The sequence below is a fragment of the Phycomyces blakesleeanus genome (genome assembly GCF_001638985.1).
Source record: "Phycomyces blakesleeanus NRRL 1555(-) unplaced genomic scaffold PHYBLscaffold_4, whole genome shotgun sequence".
NCBI classification, from domain to species: Eukaryota; Fungi; Mucoromycota; class Mucoromycetes; order Mucorales; family Phycomycetaceae; genus Phycomyces; species Phycomyces blakesleeanus.
In genome coordinates, this window is record NW_017265137.1 from 2,000,435 (window position 1) to 2,021,403 (window position 20,969).

Consider the following 20,969-nt stretch of genomic DNA (forward strand, 5'->3'; position numbering starts at 1 on the left):
GGCTTTTTTTTGAAGGTTGGTATCGGAAGAAGTGTCAAAAAATAATAAAAAATAAAATGAAATATAAAACAAAATAGACCGCTCTTCTAACTCCACTACCCACCCATACTCTCTCTCTTTCTCATTCTCTCCGCTGATCTTAGGGGGACGACATTTTGATTGTACCGGACCACAAACTGGGACTTTTTTTCTCGGCATGGAATAACTCTATCTAATCCCCACGAATATATTCTTATTATAACAGTTATTATATTTTCTTTAGGACACTTCTTTTGCCCTGAAGGATTATAGGAAGACATCGGCTCGGATAGGTAGCTCCAATTGATTAGTCCGGTTAGATAGAAACGTCGTGCCCCACCAGGAAACGTCTTCCCCTTAGGATTGCTGCTTTCTACTTTTTTTTTATATATTTAAAATAGAATAAAATAAAAACCGGATTGATAATTGACTCAAATTCGCTTGTCACAATTGCGGCTTGGTTCCGAGTTTGGCCTGATTATTGTTTCTATGGTGCAATCTGAGATAACTTGGTGTGGACAGACTAAAAGTTCAAAAAAGGGCAAAAAAGAGCAAATTATTAAGTCATATCATTGGGTGAGAGTTTTAATTAATTTTATCCTTTTTTTTTGCCCTTTTTTTTTGGAGGTTCAAAAAAGGCAAAAAAAAAGGGCAGTTTTTAATCGACTTTAATTAGCTAGTTTTCTTCAATTGCCATTAATATTGAGAAGAGAAGCATTTTTTTCGGAGAATATGTGCCATATAATGAGAGTTTTAGAAAAACTCGCAATAAAAGGTTCTCACTTAATGACAGAGACGGGATTATATGCACAATCTTATATGTATTTTGAACTAATTTTGAACTTTTTTTTAAAAAAAAAAGGTGTGGACAGTCATAAATCAGTCTGATTGACCAAGTTCTGTATGAAGTTGTTTTTACCTTTTTTTGACCCTTTTTTTGAACTTTTAGTCTGTCCACACCAACTATTTAAGTTTATGAGTTTTTTTTTCAAAAGTTATTATAGGTTTGACCTCTTAATTCGATATTTAAAATTATTATCTATTGAATTAAGAGTTTTTCAATTGTTCTGACTATCTTAAATGAAAAGTCTTAGAGTTTCAAAGTTTGGGTGCTCTGGCAGATTTATTGTGGAGTTTAGCTTTTCGCTAATTATTCGGGCCAGACACTTTTCCTCTCGGGTACGACGTTTCTCTGGAGCACTACGTTTATCGAATCTCCGACTTTTACCATTTACCGGTCTAAAAAAAAGTGACTTGCTGTTCGGCATCCAGCATTTTATCTGGTCCCTAACCATTCAATGTAGTTTGTATGTTCATGAATTAAATGATTTATATTTTAATAAATTGATTTTACTCAAAGTACTTCTTTATTTAATATACTAGAATTTCTAGCTGTACCTAAGTAGAAAATATGTTAAAAGGTTTATTTTTTTATATGCAGTATATACAAAATATACAACTTGTAAACGTCGTGCCCGAGAGGCATAACGTCGTGTCCTAAACGCAACTGTGTAAGAAACGTCGGGCCCGAGAGGCATAACGTCGTGCCCGAATAATAGTTGAGCTATTTGATGAATTAACCAAAAATTAAAGAAATACTAAATGTACAGAATTGGATCTGTCCCTCACAAATTCCAGCTGTTCATAAAGACGTAAATATCAGGATCTCTTTCAATCTGTGTACTCAAAGAGCATTATTACTTTGGAAAAGAAGAAAATGACTCTTTTGCTAAGTAACTATGTGCATATATCAGTCATATTGTCTTTCAAATGATCCCATAAAGAAAACTCATCTAGCAAACAAAAAGGAAAGGACCTTTGATTCTAACCTCCATATCTCGCTGATTTTTTTCAACATTAAAAGTCCATAAAGGCACCTAATGCAGTCTCTTTCCTTTCAAAACAACATTGTATATGCTTGTGTGGATGTATTGTATTTTCAAGTTTAAAAACGATAGGTTCATTACTCGACGATTCATTTGATTGGACATTAATGTGATGTCACAAGTAGTCGTCGTTATTCATTATCTCTCCATTTTTTTCTTCTTTTTTCTTAAAGAAGATCAAGTCACTGCCTCAAAAATAAGTTCCTTCTCTTCTCCCCTGGCTACTAAAACAAAATGACCGGTGCCTCCAGAACTTGTAAGATCAATAAGTACAAAACAAAACAAAACAAAAAACAAAAAAAGACACGCACAAAAAAAAAACATACAAAAAGAAAATCGCAAATCTTTGCACACACACAAAAAGACCCACTTTAAAATTATATATATATATTTATAAATAAAATTAAAAGACTCCAAGACCTACAAGGTCCCCAAAAGACCCTTCGAGTCCGCTCGTCTCGACCAAGAATTGAAGCTGGTCGGTGAGTATGGTCTCAAGAACAAGAAGGAAGTCTGGCGTGTCGGAATTACCCTCTCCAAGATCCGTCGTGCTGCTCGTGAGCTCTTGACCTTGGATGAAAAAGATCTCAAGCGTCTCTTTGAGGGCAATGCCTTGATTCGTCGTCTTGTACGCATCGTGTCCTTGACGAATCCCGCATGAAGCTTGATTACGTTCTCGGTCTCAAGATTGAGGACTTTATGGAGCGTCGCCTCCAGACCCAGGTCTTCAAGCTTGGTCTTGCCAAGTCCATTCACCAAGCTCGTGTTCTCATCCGCCAGCGTCACATCCGTGTCGGCAAGCAGATCGTCAACGTTCCTTCCTTCATCGTCCGCTTGGTGAGTTATTATTGCCACTCAGTATTAATCTTCCTTGACATTATTTTATTTTGTTAATGTGACTTTTTTTTAATATATATATACTTTCTGTTCTATAGGACTCTCAAAAACACATCGACTTTGCTTTGACCTCCCCCTATGGTGGTGGTCGTGCTGGTCGTGTCAAGAGAAAGAGAGCTGCCGCCGCCGGTGGTGCCGAGGAGGAAGACGAAGAGTAAACATTTTCCTTTTACTATCTTGTCAAACCTCAAATCTTCTTCTTTTCATTGAAAAAGAAGAGGAAGATTAATAAATTATAACATGTTTTCAGACCAGTTAACTTGTAAAGCTTCTATTATGTTCATTTTTTACTAATGTTTCTACTTCTTTAATATATAGATATGGATATTGATAAGGAAGTGTGTGTGTGTGTATGCGTGTATAGTTTAGTGGATGTGTAAAAATAGAAAGTCACAATAAGATTACTAGACCTACGTCTTACAATCGTATTTCATGTACAATTGCATTTTTAGTCTCTTTTTAATTTTATTTATCACTCTGACCCTTATATTGCCTTACCTTACCTTACCTCACCTCACCATACCCAACCCAACTTTATACTAATTTTATACTACACACCATGAGCGACGGAGACTCCAGTTATCTTGCCATGCTAAACAACCCGGTTATAAACCCGCCTGCGAACTCTGAACCCGCGGCAACCCAAGAAACTACTACAGTGAACGCGCCATTAGCTACATTCGAGGCTGCCACCAAAGCACAAAAGGAATTAAAAGATGCATCAAAGAATCTCGAACTTATTTCAGAAACCGAAGCCGAATTCCAGAGTGTGAATGTAGCTTGGGGAAAGAACACAGAGTTACCGACACCCGAACAACTTGCTCAGCTTGGGCTTATTTCTGACCCGGCAGCACCCTGCAAGACAAAGACACTGGATCAATTCTTTTCTACTCGGACATCAGAAGAATCTGATTCTTATGGACAGGCGGCTAGGTTCAGACAGCTTGAGGCTAAACTGGTGGAAGTATTTGGTGGAAAGGACAAGGCCAGGGTGTATCAGATTGGAGAATACACAATAACGGTTCTTATTCTTGGTGTCATAAATGGAGAAAATGGGAACAATGCTCTGGTTGGCCTGCGAAGCCTTTTAGTTCAAACATAAAAGTAAAAGATAATAAAAAAAGATAATAAAAGCAATCAATCAAAAGCAAATATTAAAAAAATAAAATAAGAAATAACAACACGAATCAATTATTCCAGTAATGATAGTATGTGTATCTACTTGGAAAATCAGATTTTCTGTGTGTATTATACATTACTTTTGTTGTTATTATAAACATCCTGATTCCACTCAAAGGCCTTGAAATAACATCGAGTCAAGCTAGAGAATATGATTAATGAAGGGCGAAAAAGCTATAATTCGATGTGCACATATAGCTTATCAGTGCATCTCTTACCAATGATAAATATTTGTATTTCAAATATATATATATATATGCATGTATAAAATGATGACGCCAATGGAGTTTTCACATGAATTCTAAGTACTCCGTTATTTGTTCAACAAGAAAATCAAAACTGTTATTCTTTACCTGTTTTTATCTCTCTCTTTTATTTTGAATTATTAAAGACATTGACAGTCGTAGGCCAAGAAAAAAATACAAAGTTTTTAGAGTAATTTTTCTGGCTACCATTGTTGTTTGCTTGCTTGCTTGCTGTATACTTATAGATTGCACTTTAATGCTTTATTTAATGATCGTATCTATAAAGCAAAAAAAAAAAAAACAAAAAAACAAAAAAACAACGAGAGATGATGCAAGACTGCTAATATTCTACTTTATCCTATCCTATCATATTGCATTCTATTCTAATTGGCTTGGTCTGGCTTAGTGAGAATTTAGATACATGCTTTTTGATATATCTAAATGATGATTTCGTAATTATACTTTATTGACTTATATTTATATACACACGATATTTAGAATAAACAGCTAGAAGAAAAAGAATGCAACACAGAGAGAAAGAGATGAAGAGGAAGAAAAGACATACAAAAGAAAAAAGAAAGAAAGAAAGAAATAGACTATTTGGTGACTATGTTAATCAGAGTTACTGAATCTACTGTTACAAGTCCGTTATCGCCTTCCGTTCCGATAGCGAGAAGTTGCCTTGTTTGCTTGACACGGGTTGGAATGAACACAAATACGTAGCCTAAAGAGACGTCGATTTGGTGGAATAGTGCAACGTGGTGTGCATGTTTGTGCTGTTGAGCATTGTCTATCAAAAAGATTGACTTTGGTTGCGAACATTTTCCGTTTGTCTTCCATGTAATTGTATGAAATGAATCTGTTTCCCATGTGACGCGTTTGGCTGGATATATGATCTCAATACAGCTTTCTTGCTGGATATTTGATGATCTCTTGAGAAAATTGCAGGCAGAGATCGTTTGGCTAGAAAGGGTAGCAAGAATAAACAGAATAAAATAAAGGTTCATGGTATAATATATAATTCTGCAGGAAAACAGAAAGGAAAGAAGGAAAGAAGGAAAGAATAAAGGAGATGAGAATATGAATATTTAAATATTATGACTCTCTCCATTTGTTTCTGTCTGTCTTTCGTTTGTAAATATGTCTATAGATGTTATGTCACAGCTTTACGATTTAATTCTTACTTTATTTTTTGGCTCAGCAATTGAGACTATTGCTAACAGGAGAATCCAACCCAACCAAAAGTTAGTGCTACAAGGCAACCATGAAAAGAAAAGGATGATTGTAATTTACCGAGAGAAGTTGTATCGGTCCAAGTACTCCGTAAAAAGAAAAAAAAAAAGAAAAATTATATGACAAATATGTTTATTTTGAATGTATGCCGGATTTCTTTTGTTACCCAAAGAGGCATATCTGACACATTTAAAGGAACACCGAGTACTCAGCAATTTTAGGGATCCAGAAACCAAAGAAATGAAACTGCTTTGTGTCTCTGTATTGGATTCTAGTAGTATAATTATCAGAAGCTCATTAAAGTGTATTTCTTTCTCTCTCTCTGTATAAAGCAATAACAGACAAATACAGAATGTCAATTAGCTTTTAATCATAAACTTAGGTCCTCTTCATTCCCTTTACTACCAGTATTAATAATGATACTCGATTTATTGATTGATTTATTGTAAATCCATTGTAAACAAAAGTAATCAAATGGTCATTGCTTGTATTAAAAATATTTATAAGCTTAAAAACGGACTTCAATGTATTGATATCTACCCGAACATTATCCTGAGTAAAAAAAAATTAGTTCTGCTTGTCATTTTGAAAGTGTATACATAATATTTATATAAATCACTTATTATTATTATTATTAATACTTGATATTTAAAAATCATAATATGCTTAGATTGTTGTATTAAATGCTTATCATTAGTCACATTAAGCTTTACATATTGTACATTGGTAAACCCTCGAAGATTTCCTTTTGTTTGGACTTTTCAATTGGGTTCTAAAAGAGAGTGGGTGTTTGTGGAGGTAGAATGTATATATATATATATGTATACACGCTTATATACATATTTTGTTATTAAAATAATATCTATATATATATATATTCCTTACGAGTGTATGTTTGGGAGCAAGAATATCACCAATTGCAAACATAGTAGGGTCATTCACAAAATGAACTTAAGCAGAACATTAATGGAGGAAGGGCCAAAGAGAAGGAAAAAAACGCGAACTGTAATTTATGCTAACACTATCAGCCTCGCTATTGTTCCTTCTTTTAATTTTCCTGTTCTTTTTGCCGTCAACCTTTTGTTAGCTAATTGATATACTTATAGTTATATGTATATACGTTATATTCATTCACTGTAAATCTAGTTTACCAACCTAGAATTGATGGGGTAGTGATTTTCTTTGCCAGGCCAAGCTGGAGTATAGCGGACTTTTTTACGTACAATCGGCGAATATATATAAAATCACCGATAATGTACAGCTTGTATGATACACACACACACACACATACACACATAAATAAATATATTAAAAGTCAGACATTTGAGGGAATCTCAGTGGATCAATGTAAATCATTAGTGCTGGATAAAAAAAATACACAAAAAAAAAATAGGCACTGAAGTTTGATTATTCATTTGAAATTGAGAATAAAAGCAGCTGTAATATATATATATATATATATATGTGCACTATTTATTGTTGAATTATGTATAGACTACCTTGTCAGTAAGTCTCTCACCAATCAATTGATTCTTTCTATACGTGAATTGTTACTGTTTTGTCTTTGAAAGAAGTAATAAAAAAAAAGCCGAAAATTTCAATTTTTTTAGTGTTTAGAGATTAATACATTAGACAGACATTGGTCAAATTTCGGGTAAAATAGAAACGAAGGAGGTTTTCTTTTCGTTCTTCAGTCAGTAAACAGGTAAATTGAGTCAAAAACAAAGAAAAAGTGAAAAAAAAAGAACATTATTCCAGGAAAAATCAGTCGATTAATTCTATCTTTTACAGATTTTGAAAAATAATCACTTTTTTAAAATGCCGATATTGTGACAAGGTATTTTATACCCCCTTCCTTTTTTTTTTTTGGAATGATAACTCAATTCATTTTACAAGGCCCAAAAGAGCTTAATTTTTTTTTCTTCTTCAAACGAATTCCCATTTCTTGTTAGGAATTCATTAAATTCGATTGAAATGGGTGGCCCAAGATTAGAAGTTATAAAGGTATAATGTTCAGCAGATGGTGTTTCTTGTTCAGGTTGAACAAGAAATGAGATTTAAGACATTAAATACCTTTCTGTATTTGTATTTTACCATCAATAGTTTGGTGTCTATGTCTTTTTCCCAGTCGGTGTTATGCTGTACTTTGGTGGTCCTGGCTTTTATGACCAATATGTAAAGGGTATCAAGTTCTGGCCCGATTACAACACAACATATGTAAGTACAAAACTATAGCTATAGGTATATTATTGATCTCCAAAAAGAAAAAAATACTGATTTTCTTATGTTATTTTTTTTTAAAATAATAATAATATAAAAACAGAAACCCCCTACCACTTCTGAAGAAATCAAAGCATCACTGGAAAAAATGAAAGCAGAACGTGAGGAACGCTGGAGACAAAACATGCGTGCCAAACAAGCTCTGAAAGATCAAGCAGAGAGCCAACAATAAAAAACAACCAAAAACCAGAAGAAAAAAAAAAGAAAAACAACATAAAAAGTAATAAATTAATAATAATGATAATTTAATTTGATTTGTCTATTTTCTTTGTATATACTATATATGAGCTCTAGTTATTCTTCTTTAATGAAACAAGGCAATACAAAATGAAAAATATAGAAAGAGAAGAAGATATTAATAATGAAGGTAGGGAAAAAGATAAAGGAAATACAGAATGTGAATACTTTTTTTTGTTCGTTTGCTTTTTTCAATGAAGAAAAACGAACAACAAAGGTGAAGGAAAGGAAACGCGAGTAAGTTTTATGAAATGTACAAAATAAAATTAAAGATAGAAAAAGAACAATCCGTCGTTTTCTTGTTGCTTTTGTGGTTGGCCTTGACTGTGTCTTGGTCTTTGTATTTTGGAAAGGGGAAGTTGGGAGAAAGAGAGAAAGAGAGAGAGATGGTTGGAGAGGGCTTATCGATCAAGCCAAAACTTGTTTTTAGCCCTCATGAGACGAAAGGCACCAATTGGTACACGCTGCCATCGAGACAGGTCGCGCGAGAATTGGCTGTTGATTTCCGGATCAGGGGAGGGAGAGCGAGAGGAAGAACGTGTGTAGAGCTGTGAAGTATCAACAAGCTCGTCCATCAGTACTGGGATGGGTTCGCTGTCAATAGCAGAGTTAGAATTGGAATTGGAATTTGGTGAGGCAGGAGTGTCATCCATGATAGTTGATTGTGAAGCATCGACTCCAATCCCGCCTAATTTGGCGTTAGATATTCGTCTTTTCTTTCCCTTTGAAGACATCTGTTTATTTTTATAATATATACAAGATTAATAAGTAAAACATATATATATACACACACACACATATATATATAGCCTCTCTATCTCTCTCACCTCTGCGATATTTCGTCTTTTTACGGCATCGGCACTTTCCGGATGAAGCACATCCATCAGTTGCTGTTCAGTTAGGGTCATATTGTACGCTGATGGAGATCCAAGACTAGAAATCCCAGCAGTCTGGTGATGGTTGTGATGGTTGTGTATAAGAGGGCTACCGAGATTATTGGTGTTGGTTGGTTTAGGAAGTATTTGGCGTGAATTAGGTGTTGAATACGGAAGAGTCTTTTTGCAAAGTGATAATGAATTGGGAATCGACAGGAGTGGTAATGGCATTGAAGAAGAGGATGCAAGTGTACTAGATACCGGTCCGGCGGTGGTGATGAGGTCAGATGCTGGAGAAGAAGGAGATGATGATGATAATGATGACGGAGAGGTGGAAGAAGTAAGTTTGAGCAACTCTAAAAGTTGATCTTGAAACTTCATCTGATTTGGGATTGACATGGAAAAGTCTGGCGGTAATGGCAGAAGCGAAGAAAGATCAGGTTGGGTTTCACTGATATCCGGGGAAGAAGAACAGATGTTTTCACTATTTAAAGTAGCAGTAGTAATAATAGGTGTAAGAGCATTAGTTGGAGTATTGGTGGGCGTGGTTGTAGTAGAAGTAGGAGTAGTTGATGCAGGAGTAGTTGGAATAATAGGTGTTGTGGGGATATGAGCAGTGATGATTTCTGTTGTGGTGGCGGCGGTTGTAGTGGTGGCTATGGAGGTTGTGGAGTTGGTATTTGGATTATCTTTATCTTTGATTTCCAAAGGCATCGATAAAGAGGCTTCGGCTGCAAGAACGGACAAAGCGCTCAATGCATCTGCTGTCCCAAGATCATGCATGGTCCCTCTGTGCATTGTTATTGAACCGTCTGCCAAAAGCATCTCTCTATCCATACCCTCTTCAATTGGATGCGAGTTCAAGTGTTCCTTGCTAGCTCTTTCTACAGCCTCGGAAGTAGCTGCCAGTGCATTAGCCAAATCAAATGCCGAAAAGTTGAAATCGGCCGGAAGTGTGTCATTAGGTGTAACTCCACCTCCTCCTCCATCAACATTATGGTTATGATGATTGCCATTATGCATATTGTTTTCCAAAGGCATATTAGCAAGCGGCGCCAATACCTGCATAAAGGCCGCTGCTATGCTGTCAAACAAATGACTGTGATCACCCACCAATGGAATCAATTGGTCATGTCCATAAATTTCATTTTCGCCTTCAGAATAGTCTGCCATTTCTGCCTCACTCTGAACACGAGTATCATTGTAGTCATATTCCTCATCTTCCTCTTCTTCGGATGATGACCACCGCCCACTATTTCCAACATAGTAATTTTCCATATGATCGTCTTCTTCGATATGATAATGATCTTCACTGTCCATTAAATCTTCTTCGTCCTCACTAATGTGGTCTATTTCCTCAAAGTCACTATTATCCTCATCATAGTCCATTTCTTCAATAATTGCCCGCTCTTCTTCTTCTTCGATGTTTTCATCATCGCCAGAGTCCAAGTGAATGCTAGACGTGTAGGATCCCGTGCGACTGTCTGGATAAGGTGATGTGCTTTGGATAATAGAATCACTCATGTAATCGTCTTGATCTGATTCATCCGATGTGTGATCAGAGAGTGGGGATAGGTCATCTAATAAATCATCTATATCGTCCTCTATATCATCTTCTATATCATTATAATCATAGACATCGTCGACATCGTAATTCTCATTTTTGTTTTTGTTTTTGTTTCTGATTTTGTTTTCGTTTTCGATTTCATCATCAATGTCATCGTCATCAATTACAACTTCGTCATCTGAATTATCTGAATCATCTGAATCACTGTGTAGAATGATATTCTTCTTTGGTTGTTTTGGGACTGGTTTGCTTTTGATAGAGGATGGTCTTACGGTAGTTTTTTTTTGTTGTTTTGAAGCGCTGGTCGTTTTTTGGTTTTTTGGTTTCTTTGATTTTGAGGTCGGAATTGATTTTGACCTTGGTTTAGGTTTAGGTTTAGGTTTAGGTTTAAGTTTTGGCTTTGGTTTTGATTTTGATCTTGGTTTTGATTTTGGTTTGGTTGGTGATTTAGATTCTTCAAAATCAGGATCATATCGTTCGACTACCACGGCCTTTGTTGTTGTTGTTGTTGTTGTAATTGTCATTTCTGGTATTGTTTGTGTTATATGCATGAGATTATCATTTTCGTCGTCTTCATCGTTTTCATCCTCGTCGTTTCTTGACTGCCACATTGGGATCTTTTGTTTGCCAGATCCAATAACCTTTTTATCGTCTTTTGGATCTTCTGTATATATAAGAAATAAGAATAGCAACAAACAACAATAACAATATTAATGTATTTCTCATAAGTATCTTTTGTTTTATATTATATTATATTATAAAGTAAAGTAAAGTAAAGTAATAGTGGGGTATAGCTAACTGTGTGTATGTGGGTATATGCGTATGAATACACGAATGAATTTTGTTTTTTTACCTGTGATTTTTATGGCTGCAATACTTTCTATTGGAAAAGAAGCTCCACATGTACATTCTGAATCACACACAGGGCAAATGTCGTCGAGGTCTTCATCTTCGTCGTCGTCTTCTACCATCAATTCTTCTTCATTATCGGATCGAGCTTGTGGAATGACAGGTTTGGGTATCTCGACGGTCTTTAATGTCTTTACTGTCTTTTTTCGAGAAATCGGCGCTTGTTTCTTTGCACTGGTCAAGGGCGATGATATTGATGATGATGTTGATGCTAATGCTGCTGCTGCTGCTGCTGCTGCTGCTGCTGATGATGATGATGATGATGATGTTGTTGTTGTTGTTGTTGGTAATGTTGGTTTTGGTTTTGATGATAATGATAATGATAATGATGATATTGATGTTGATATTGATTTTGATGCTGGTGTTGATGCCGGTAGTGATAATGGCATTGATGTTTTTCCTGCTCCTATTCCTACTCCTGATCCTGCTACTGTTGTTGCTGGTTCTGGTACTAATTCTGGTTTGGGTTCGGGCGCTATTGTTGATGATGATACTGATGATGCCAAGGTCCCCTTTTTACCACGGCCTGGGCACTGTGTTAGGCGGATTTTGTTTTTTGTTTTTGCTTTTTCTTTATTTTTGTTGGATCAAGAATATGGTCCCTTTGATATTTTCATTTATATATCTATCTAAAAGAGAGAGAGAGAACTATAAAACATTACCTTTCCCAGCTATTGTTGATGATGAATTTGATGAATTTGATGATAATGATGCTGATGCTGATGCTGATGCTGATTGTGGTGCCTTTCCTTTGGGAGGAGGTTCGTTTGACTTTTTGGTTTTTGTACATGCTTCACAAAAGTAATGCTCGGTTACACTCTTTGGATTAATACCTACACATCTTCCATGAAACCATTCTACCAACAACAGAAAGAAAAATACATATACATATATATATAGAGAGAGAGATAATTGTTGGTTTATTGTTATGTTTTTTTTTATAAAAAAAAGAGTCTCTTTTCCAAAACACATTTATATCTATATATTCATTAATTCATTTTCTCACCTTGGCATTGGTCACAGGCAATCATAAATTCTTTTCCATCGTAACCCTTTCGACAAAGACAATATACATCTTCATCTTTTTCAATATCTACAGAAGCTTCTCGTTGTCGTTGCTGTTGCTGCTTTCGTTTTTGCTGTGTTTGAGTGGTTTTTTTTCTATTGTTGTTATTGTTCGGCGCAAAAGATGATTTTTTGGCGGTCTTTTTGGGTTGTGCTTTCCCGGCTTTCAAGCTTTTCTTTGGTATTGTCTTTTTGCGCGTAGTTTTGGCCGTGACTTTGGCTGTAGACTTGGTTACGGTCGTGGTTGCGGTTGTGCCCGTGTTCTTGGGTGTTTTCTTGGGGAGGGTCCGTGCGTCATCGAAATGTAAATCATCGTCAGAGGAATCGAATGCTATATCATCGGAATGGCCCGAATCAGACGACAGAGTAGATGCATCTGACAGCTGTAAAGAGAGTTCGGAATCCGACAAATCTGTTGGAGAGTGCTCGCTCATCGATTGAGTAAATCAAGAGCTAGAAAAGAATAAGACCAACCAAATTCTTTTTATATATATATATGTTTTTGTGTGTGCTCTTTGTTGTTGTTTCGTTTCGGTGGTTGGAAAGTAAGCTTCGAAGTTTAAAGAGGATATCAAGCCTTTCCTTTGTCCCCCCCTTTTTTTTTGGTTGTGTATTAGGAGAAGAGCAAGAAGAACGCGTATAGTGTATGTATGTGTTATTTTCTTTTACACTTCCAAAAATGGTGAGATTACCTTGTCTGGTAAAAAGAAGAAAAAAAAAGAAAAAAGAAAAAAAAAAGTATGCTAAACAACGAACACAGTTATTAATTTTATTATTATTTTTATTTTTATTATTTTTTATAAAAGACGACTGCCAACTTCATTTTTCGAACTGGTTACCATATATATAATATAATATAACAAGGCAAATAATATATAAAAGAGGCATTGCATCACAGAATTACAAACGGCACTTTCAATTTCACTCAGTCAGCTGACAGAGGAAAAGCAGTCTTGAGAGATTAATACACACAAACACACACACACACACACACATAGATATAGATATAGATAGATATTTATAATTGTTAAAAGACAAAAGTATACATGGTTACAATTAGTTCATTATACATACTGTATTAATGCTCTCTTTGTAGGTACACCCTCTGAATATATAATTAGATATATGTATCTGAAAAACGACAAAGAAATTACAATACACTTTATAATATAAATAAAAGTTAAATAAAAAATTAGTTCTACAAATGGAAGTTATAATTTAAAACACCTAATCGGATGTTTGTACACCGACATTCATTTGCGGTAAATTTGGCACTTATTGTCTTCCATTTATAAAAGTTATAGTTTTAACTTTTTTTTTTGTATTTAACCAGACTATGAATTCACAGTCTGTAACTTTCACTTAGTCCGAACCGGAACTGTATTCAGTCCGCCAAAGTCTTTGCCTCTTACATATATATACATGTTAAACTCATTACTTATTCACCAACTCTTTTATATACATATTTTTTCTGTTTATGTGCTATAACTTTGCAGTATATAGACTAGGATTTGAGTGAAATACTAATTTAAACAGCCAGACTCTGGTATCCTACGTGCTAATGATCCCAATATTTTTAATAATTTCAAGAACTATTACGCGCTAGGCACACATACACTTTACACTACACCTTATCCTTGTAAAATGTAAACTGGTCTTTACATAACAAGATCTTTAATGAAAAGGGAGTTCAGGTAGTACTATTACTGGTAGTAGTAGATATAACAGCAAGGCACTTTACTTTTACCTTTTCTTTAACAAGAAACAATGTTATTACAGTACAGATATGTATATTTCGAATAAAGGTGAATAGATAAACCATAGCTACTTAAAATAAAGTGAACGTCTGTCTAAAGTTTATCCCATAACACTGATATTAGTAACAGGGCTGTGTGGAGTTTCTGTACATCTTTTGTCCAAGATTACAAAGTTTAAGCTCTGATTCTAACTATATCCATCTGTTTGTCTATGCCCATGTTTATGTCTATATGAGGGAAAGGATCTATTGAGTCTAGCTATTCGTCTAATTGTCAGTATCAATATATGGTTTAAATACTAAAAAAAAAAAGTAAAACACAGAAATTAGATTTAATTAAAGTTAAAGAATGAAAGAAAAAGAATAAGAAGGATAAGGATAAGAAACTATGTACAGGCTACATTAATACTGGTGACTAGAATACAGCCTCCCCTTTTGATGGCGTTTTAATAATGTCTTTAGATACATATATTTATATTACTATTTTCAAAAATGCGAAAAACTTGCACCTGAAGCATGTGTCAAGGTTAATGTGATACATAGTAGATAACAATTTATATAGATGTGTTCACAGAGTTAATGATCGGTTTGTGGAACACTATTTCTTGTTAAACCAAGAGGCTGATATATACACAGTAGAACAAAATTAAATTAGAAAATAAGAGCAAGAACAAGAACAAGAACAAGAACAAGGACGAGGATAAGGATAAGGATAGAAATAAATCATGGTTTGTAATTTTAAAACCTAGACTAGATTTATAGAATACAAGCCAGGAAAAGAAAAAGATGTCGATATTCGTGTACATTTTCCAGATAAAGATATCGCACGGGCATTTGGTCTGTTTTATACATACCTTACTATTACTATTATTATTATTATTATTATTATAGGTAGTATATTTCTAGGTTTTACCCAAGGCTCAAAAATGTATTAAAAAAAACATTTTGATATATATATTTGACCGAATCATAACATATGGCTATATAATTCAGTGATAATAATAAAATGAACTGCAACAACAGGTGAAGGTAGGGCGAGAACGAAAGAGAGATACTCAATATTTTTTTGAATTACTAAGCTGTAATTTTTACAGCATCATATTTACGTAAATAAATAAACATATATATATATATAAGCCTTTTTGTCTAACTATGAGTTTGTCTATTTCAGTGTTTTATCGCTGTATATGTGTGTATCACACTTATTATAGCCATTTGCTTCACACGAATAATTAATAAAAAGGTACAACTTTCGGGGATATTATAAACAGGAGACTGACAATTGAACCATTTTATATTCTATTCTATTTCTTTAACAAAAGTTGTTGTTTCTTATATTCATATGGTGTGAGCCACGTGGATTACCTTTGCTATGTGACTACCTATTTTATCTATTAAAAAAAACAGTAATGGCTCTTGATGATGTTGTCATTGTTTTCTGGTCAAATCTTTTAACAAAATTATAAACAATAGTAATACTAATTTATAATAATTTATTTATTCACCGTTGTATAATATATAAATATATAAATAAATAAATAATACACACCTCTTTATTGATCCTTATTTGTCCTATTAAACCGTATCAAGTATTTGTCTCTTAAGACGCGCGCCCAAGGTACTTCTTTATAATATATAAAAACAACAGCAAATTAAAAGATCAGAGTAGAAAAAAAAAGGAAGAAGAAATCATATATTCGAAATAATTAATAACCCTGTCAACGATATGTATATATAAATAAATAAATAAATAATATATGAATAAATGAATATATAAATATAAACATGTATATTAAAGAAGTCTGTGTGACATGGCCACAAACCGTTCACTCCTACAGACCCAGACCTTATTCCGAATTACATTTTACTTTTCTTCCTCTTTCTTAATGGGCAATCGGTTCTCCAAAAAAAGTCACGACACAATCATAGAAGAAGCCACTTCAGAAGACAAAGAAAATATACAAAGTGACATTCAGATTGAAATGGAGAATTCTACAGACGATGACATTATGCACTTTATTCAAACTGCAGAAGAGCGAGAACATGGCCAGCATTACCTTCTCAAGCATGTCGTTCAGGCCAATCACTTTGCTCCTATAGAAAACGCTCTCAAGATAGAAGGATCGCGCGCACTAGATATTGGCTGTGGGTCTTCTGGAGTCTGGATATTAGGTAAAAAAAAAAATGATAATATTTATCAAACTGATAAAAAAAATTAATATAAATTAATATATATTGTAGATATGGCAGCAGACTTTACAAACACAACGTTTTATGGTATCGATATAATAGACTCTTTTATACCTCAAGGCGAAAAACACTCCTTTGCACCTACAAACTGTCATTTCCAAACACAAGACGTTATACACGGAATACCATTTCCTGATAACACATTCGATTACATTCATCAACGGTTTATGTACATGGTATATCCGAGTAGTATGACAGGCTGGGGAATAAAAGAAATGAAGCGCGTAATGAAACCTGGTGCGACAATCGAACTTATAGAGGTAGGTTATTGTTTTATTTCATTTCATTTTCTTATTTAAACAAAAAACAAAAACAAACAAAAAAATATACTCTCCTCTCATTTAAGTAGTAAGATCCTTTCTATGTATATATATATTATGTACATTTATAGGGCAGTAATATGTATTATAACCAACACTGATTTCTTTACTTTCGTCTTCTTCTTTGGTTTATTTATTCTGTATTCTATTACATTCTCACAGTATGATTTACGCCCGCGCCAGCCAGGACCTTTATTCACCAAACTATTCTCTGCTGGTAAGTTGAGGGGGGCAAAGGCAGAAGATATGGGATGGGATCAAGATCTTGGATATTTACTAATTGGACAAATTGCAATGCTATTATTACTATCACGCATATGTGTATATGTATCTTTGGATTTATTTAGTTAACTGTGCTCTTTACAAGATTAATAAGAGTGGATTCCGGGGTGAGATTCTCGGAGAGATCCTCAAAAGAGGGGATTTTAATGACATAACAACGGACTACTGGTCGCTTCCCATTTGTTGGGGTGGCGAAGTAGGAAAGACCATGTATATTGTAAGTCTTTGAAAATAATCCGATAGAAAATAATGAGCATACTAAACAAACAAACAATACGCAATAGAGCGTCCTGGGAGTGTGCGTGTGGCTGGGTAGCAAGGTTTACGATCAACTAGATTTACAAGGAGACAATCTTGAGGAGAGTTATGACCGATTTCTGGACAAAGCATTTGACGAATGCGTAGAATACCAGACATACTTTAATCTCCATTGGGCGTATGGTACAAAACCAACCGTCTGATATCGCTATTCTTACTACTCCTTACCACAGCAACCACAACTAATCACCGTTACCATAACTACCATTACCATTACCATTATTACCATTATCATTACCATTACCACTACTTCCATTACTATTATTATTATTATTATTATTATTATTCGCTTTATTCTTGTCATTTATTGCTTCTTATTATTATTCATTCACCCAAAAATCATGGATATTGCTCTTCGTCTTTCTTCTCTACCATGACAAAAAGAAAAATAGAAAGAAAGATAAAAGAACAGAAAAAAGAACACCCTCATTCCCCTTACATCTCTCTCTCTCTCTCAATTCCTACCCCTACTCCCTTTACATACACTTTACACAAGCAATGTGGCATATTGTACAGTTTATTGCCAAAGAAAGATCTTTTTATTATCATTCTATACATACATATATTATTTATTATTAAACATTAAACATTATGTAGCATGTCTTGTTCTGACACTCAAGTTGATAAAAAATAAAACTAAATGGTCTGGACACACAAACACAAACATATATTAGCGTTACTAGGTTTGACGTGAACCCTAACCGATTGACACGTTCAAGTTAATATGTATAGCTTTAGTTTCCGCAAGTAACTCAAATCATTCGAGATCTTTGGTATTACAAGGTGAAAATCCAAAAAAATAAAATAAAATAAAAATCAGCCGATTTTATTAATATTAATATCTTGCAACACCCTTTTTCTTTTCTTTTTTTTTAAAAATATATATATACATATATCCGTCAAAATTATAGCATTCATATTGTATTTAATATCTTGAAGAAGGGATAATGCCTCATTTGGTTTTGGTTGTTACCAATCAAGATAGACTGTCTTTTCTTTTCTTGCCCTCTCTCTCTTTTTCTTTTGTGTTGTGCGCCCTGTGTAGTAGGACAAAAAATAATAATACACAAATACTAAAGAGGGTCTGACGTCCCTTTATATATATATATATTTCATTTCATTTCATTTTATTTTATCCAAGCGCACCGCTTATTCTTTTATGTATTATGTGACTTTGAGCAGTCTCCCTGCTTATTTATTTATTTATTTTTTTAAAAAAAGAAAATAAACAAGCTATTCGGTTCAGCCAATCTTAGTTTAACTAAACCAATTCGCTACTTCAACTTATTTCCTTCCCTTCCCTTTCTTCTTACGTGTCTTTCTCCCTCTCTTATTTTTGGTATGACTATTATTCCTTTTTTCTCTGAAAGGCTAGGAAACATCAACGCACTCCGGGCCACTATCTCTGTAGATAAAAGATGCCCAGTTGACCGCGAACTTGCCGTCAAAGACAACAGTCTCTGGCTAGGCTCTACAAAGTTAATAGATTCGACTGTTTTGGGGATCCCTCTTGATCCTAATCTGATCACAACAACAAATATGGATCAGCAACCAGATAAAAACAATGAAACAATTCTTTGGGATATAAAAATCGGGACTCAACAGCAACAAGTGCCCAGGCTAGCTTATGATCATGAACCTAAAGAACTGCTTCCTGCCAAAGCACTACGAGAATTTGAGTTGATTTCTTGCAACCACTGCTCTTGCCCTCTGGTGCGTGCACAAGACTCAAAAGCTCCTTTTAGACACAAAGACATGCCTTCAGAGCACTGGTATGAGCTGGTCGAGTGCTGGATCTGTCACGAAACCAAACCAGAAGAGCACAGAGCGCGCATGAAACCAATCCTAGCAAAACCAGATGTCCTATTAGTTGGCTCAACATACTATTTGGTCCATTCTGATAATCTGACACCAGATTCATTAGTAGTAGACCGAGACGTGGCGTCAAAAATCAACGTAAGTTTTTTTCTTTTATTATATTGTTTTCTTTAAATAATATATATATATATATATATTCGGATTTAAAAGAAGGCCAGCGTGTTTAAGCTATACACGATTTTTTGGTCGATACAAAAATCCTAGATTAAAAATTCAGTTTACTATCTAACAGCTTGGCAGAGAAAAGTTCAACTCTCTGTTGTTTGACTTTGGTCACATTATCAAGCTACTACTATAGTACACATTTATCTCTCTTTATTCTTCTATATATATATATATAATTTATTTTGAATGTTTCAATACTAATTGTTTCAAAAAAATGATTTAATTATATTGTAGTGGGATAACGGTACATATACCAAATGGATTACAGTCAATTGTACCAGTTGTTCTATGCCTTTGGGTGAAGGTCAATATGAAAAATACGGTAATTATTTGTTTATTTTTTTTTTTAAAAAAAAAGATATCCCAAATTATATCAATTTTTCTTTTACTTATATTGTGTGACTCAGATGAGGAACCAATATTGAGAGCAGTAAAGTTGTTCAAATACTGTGTCTCAATACTCCCTACGCCTACACTTACGCCTTGTGAGATGCCCACATTTATGGATTTCCTGGTGTGCGATCTTGTGAATGCAGCCAAAGCACATGCCACCTACCGATTTTTGATCCAAGGCAGAAATACTGGCAAGATTTATTGTCTGGTATGTAAAATCAATTAAGGGATTATATAAGCATATATTGCAGAATCATCATTTTCTTTCTTTCTATTGACTAATTAATTCACTTGCTTTTATATACATATAGATTTGGCTATTCAATTGGGATACACAAATTATCTACAATCGTGGTTTTGTTAGCCCATCAGAGCCAGCCGATGTTTACCACGAGCGAGGTTAGTAGTAGTTTCTTTTCTTTGCTTATTCTTTTATATATGTATTTGGGTTTCTGAGCATGGATGTGGTGCGGCTTGCTATTTGTTGACCAAGAAGAAGAAGCAGAATAAGAATAAGAATAAGAATATATTACTCTATATAGTATATTATTATATTATTGTGTTTTGTTCGTTTCTTTGCGTATTTTTTTTTGTTTTGTTTTACTTTAAACTTCTTCTTTTCTCTTCCCTTTACGTTGTATATTGTTATTTTCTGTAGCTATGAAGGTTCTGTATTTGGATTGTTCAGATCCAATAAGCAAACAGACAGAGCAACACGTTGCAGCGTGGTCGGTTGACAAGACTTCCGAGCACCTTCTTTATCCGGATGCCTACTGTGTCCAATTGATCAGTAATCTCCAGAAAACCACCTTGTTACTGCCACCCTCTGCGCGTGTAATGAATCACCCGGCTATGCGAACTACAATGAATTTCTCGGTTGGATTTATTAAACGCCCATAGAATTATCATATTTTATATATAAAGATTGACATAAAAGAGATAAAGAAATCAAAATGAAAAGGTAGGAGGTAGGAAGCACTTTAAACCAACACATCTTTATACATATATTTTATATATAATCACAATTACAATTAACTTTGTGAAAAACGAAATAAAATATAATAAAATTAAATTATATATATATATATATGCGTGTGTATAAATATCAACATGACAAAGCATGAGTTTTGTAATTCATAACGATAAAACATGCAAGAATGAAAAAGACCAGTCTTCTTCTTCTTCTTTTTGTATAATACCATATAATCACCAAAAT

At 34.2% G+C, this 20,969-nt stretch overlaps 6 protein-coding genes across 6 annotated transcripts; 5 read left to right on the forward strand and 1 right to left on the reverse strand.

Annotated features, from left to right (window-relative positions):
* Positions 1–2,138: 2,138 nt before the first annotated feature.
* PHYBLDRAFT_60955 (hypothetical protein) lies at positions 2,139–2,959 on the forward strand (the record flags this gene model as incomplete). The annotated part of the gene is made up of 4 exons (XM_018440723.1): positions 2,139–2,160; positions 2,315–2,532; positions 2,568–2,741; positions 2,840–2,959. 4 exons carry the CDS (start codon positions 2,139–2,141, stop codon positions 2,957–2,959), a joined length of 534 nt encoding a protein of 177 aa, XP_018295868.1.
* A 312-nt stretch (positions 2,960–3,271) lies between these two features.
* PHYBLDRAFT_76519 (hypothetical protein) lies at positions 3,272–3,988 on the forward strand. The gene has a single exon (XM_018443165.1). The coding sequence runs from the start codon at positions 3,361–3,363 to the stop codon at positions 3,901–3,903; it is 543 nt and encodes a 180-aa protein (XP_018295869.1). The 5' UTR covers positions 3,272–3,360; the 3' UTR covers positions 3,904–3,988.
* An 833-nt stretch (positions 3,989–4,821) lies between these two features.
* PHYBLDRAFT_164718 (hypothetical protein) lies at positions 4,822–5,232 on the reverse strand (the record flags this gene model as incomplete). Its single annotated transcript, XM_018435066.1, has 1 exon — positions 4,822–5,232. One exon carries the CDS (start codon positions 5,230–5,232, stop codon positions 4,822–4,824), a length of 411 nt encoding a protein of 136 aa, XP_018295870.1.
* Positions 5,233–7,432: 2,200 nt separating this feature from the next.
* Positions 7,433–7,910, forward strand: PHYBLDRAFT_141693 (hypothetical protein; the record flags this gene model as incomplete). Its single annotated transcript, XM_018430646.1, has 3 exons — positions 7,433–7,462; positions 7,562–7,675; positions 7,782–7,910. The coding sequence occupies 3 exons, from the start codon at positions 7,433–7,435 to the stop codon at positions 7,908–7,910; spliced, it is 273 nt and encodes a 90-aa protein (XP_018295871.1).
* An 8,048-nt stretch (positions 7,911–15,958) lies between these two features.
* PHYBLDRAFT_76520 (hypothetical protein) lies at positions 15,959–17,929 on the forward strand (the record flags this gene model as incomplete). The annotated part of the gene is made up of 5 exons (XM_018443166.1): positions 15,959–16,319; positions 16,389–16,657; positions 16,880–16,934; positions 17,065–17,216; positions 17,284–17,929. The coding sequence occupies 5 exons, from the start codon at positions 15,959–15,961 to the stop codon at positions 17,458–17,460; spliced, it is 1,014 nt and encodes a 337-aa protein (XP_018295872.1). The 3' UTR covers positions 17,461–17,929.
* Positions 17,930–18,658: 729 nt separating this feature from the next.
* Positions 18,659–20,653, forward strand: PHYBLDRAFT_60961 (hypothetical protein; the record flags this gene model as incomplete). Its single annotated transcript, XM_018440725.1, has 5 exons — positions 18,659–19,273; positions 19,595–19,682; positions 19,768–19,961; positions 20,065–20,152; positions 20,412–20,653. The coding sequence occupies 5 exons, from the start codon at positions 18,659–18,661 to the stop codon at positions 20,651–20,653; spliced, it is 1,227 nt and encodes a 408-aa protein (XP_018295873.1).
* Between the last annotated feature and the right edge of the window lie 316 nt (positions 20,654–20,969).

Excerpts from the sequence above, each read along its gene's own strand:
- PHYBLDRAFT_76519 (XM_018443165.1), top strand. The coding sequence starts at position 3,361 with ATGAGCGACGGAGACTCCAGTTATCTTGCCATGCTAAACAACCCGGTT.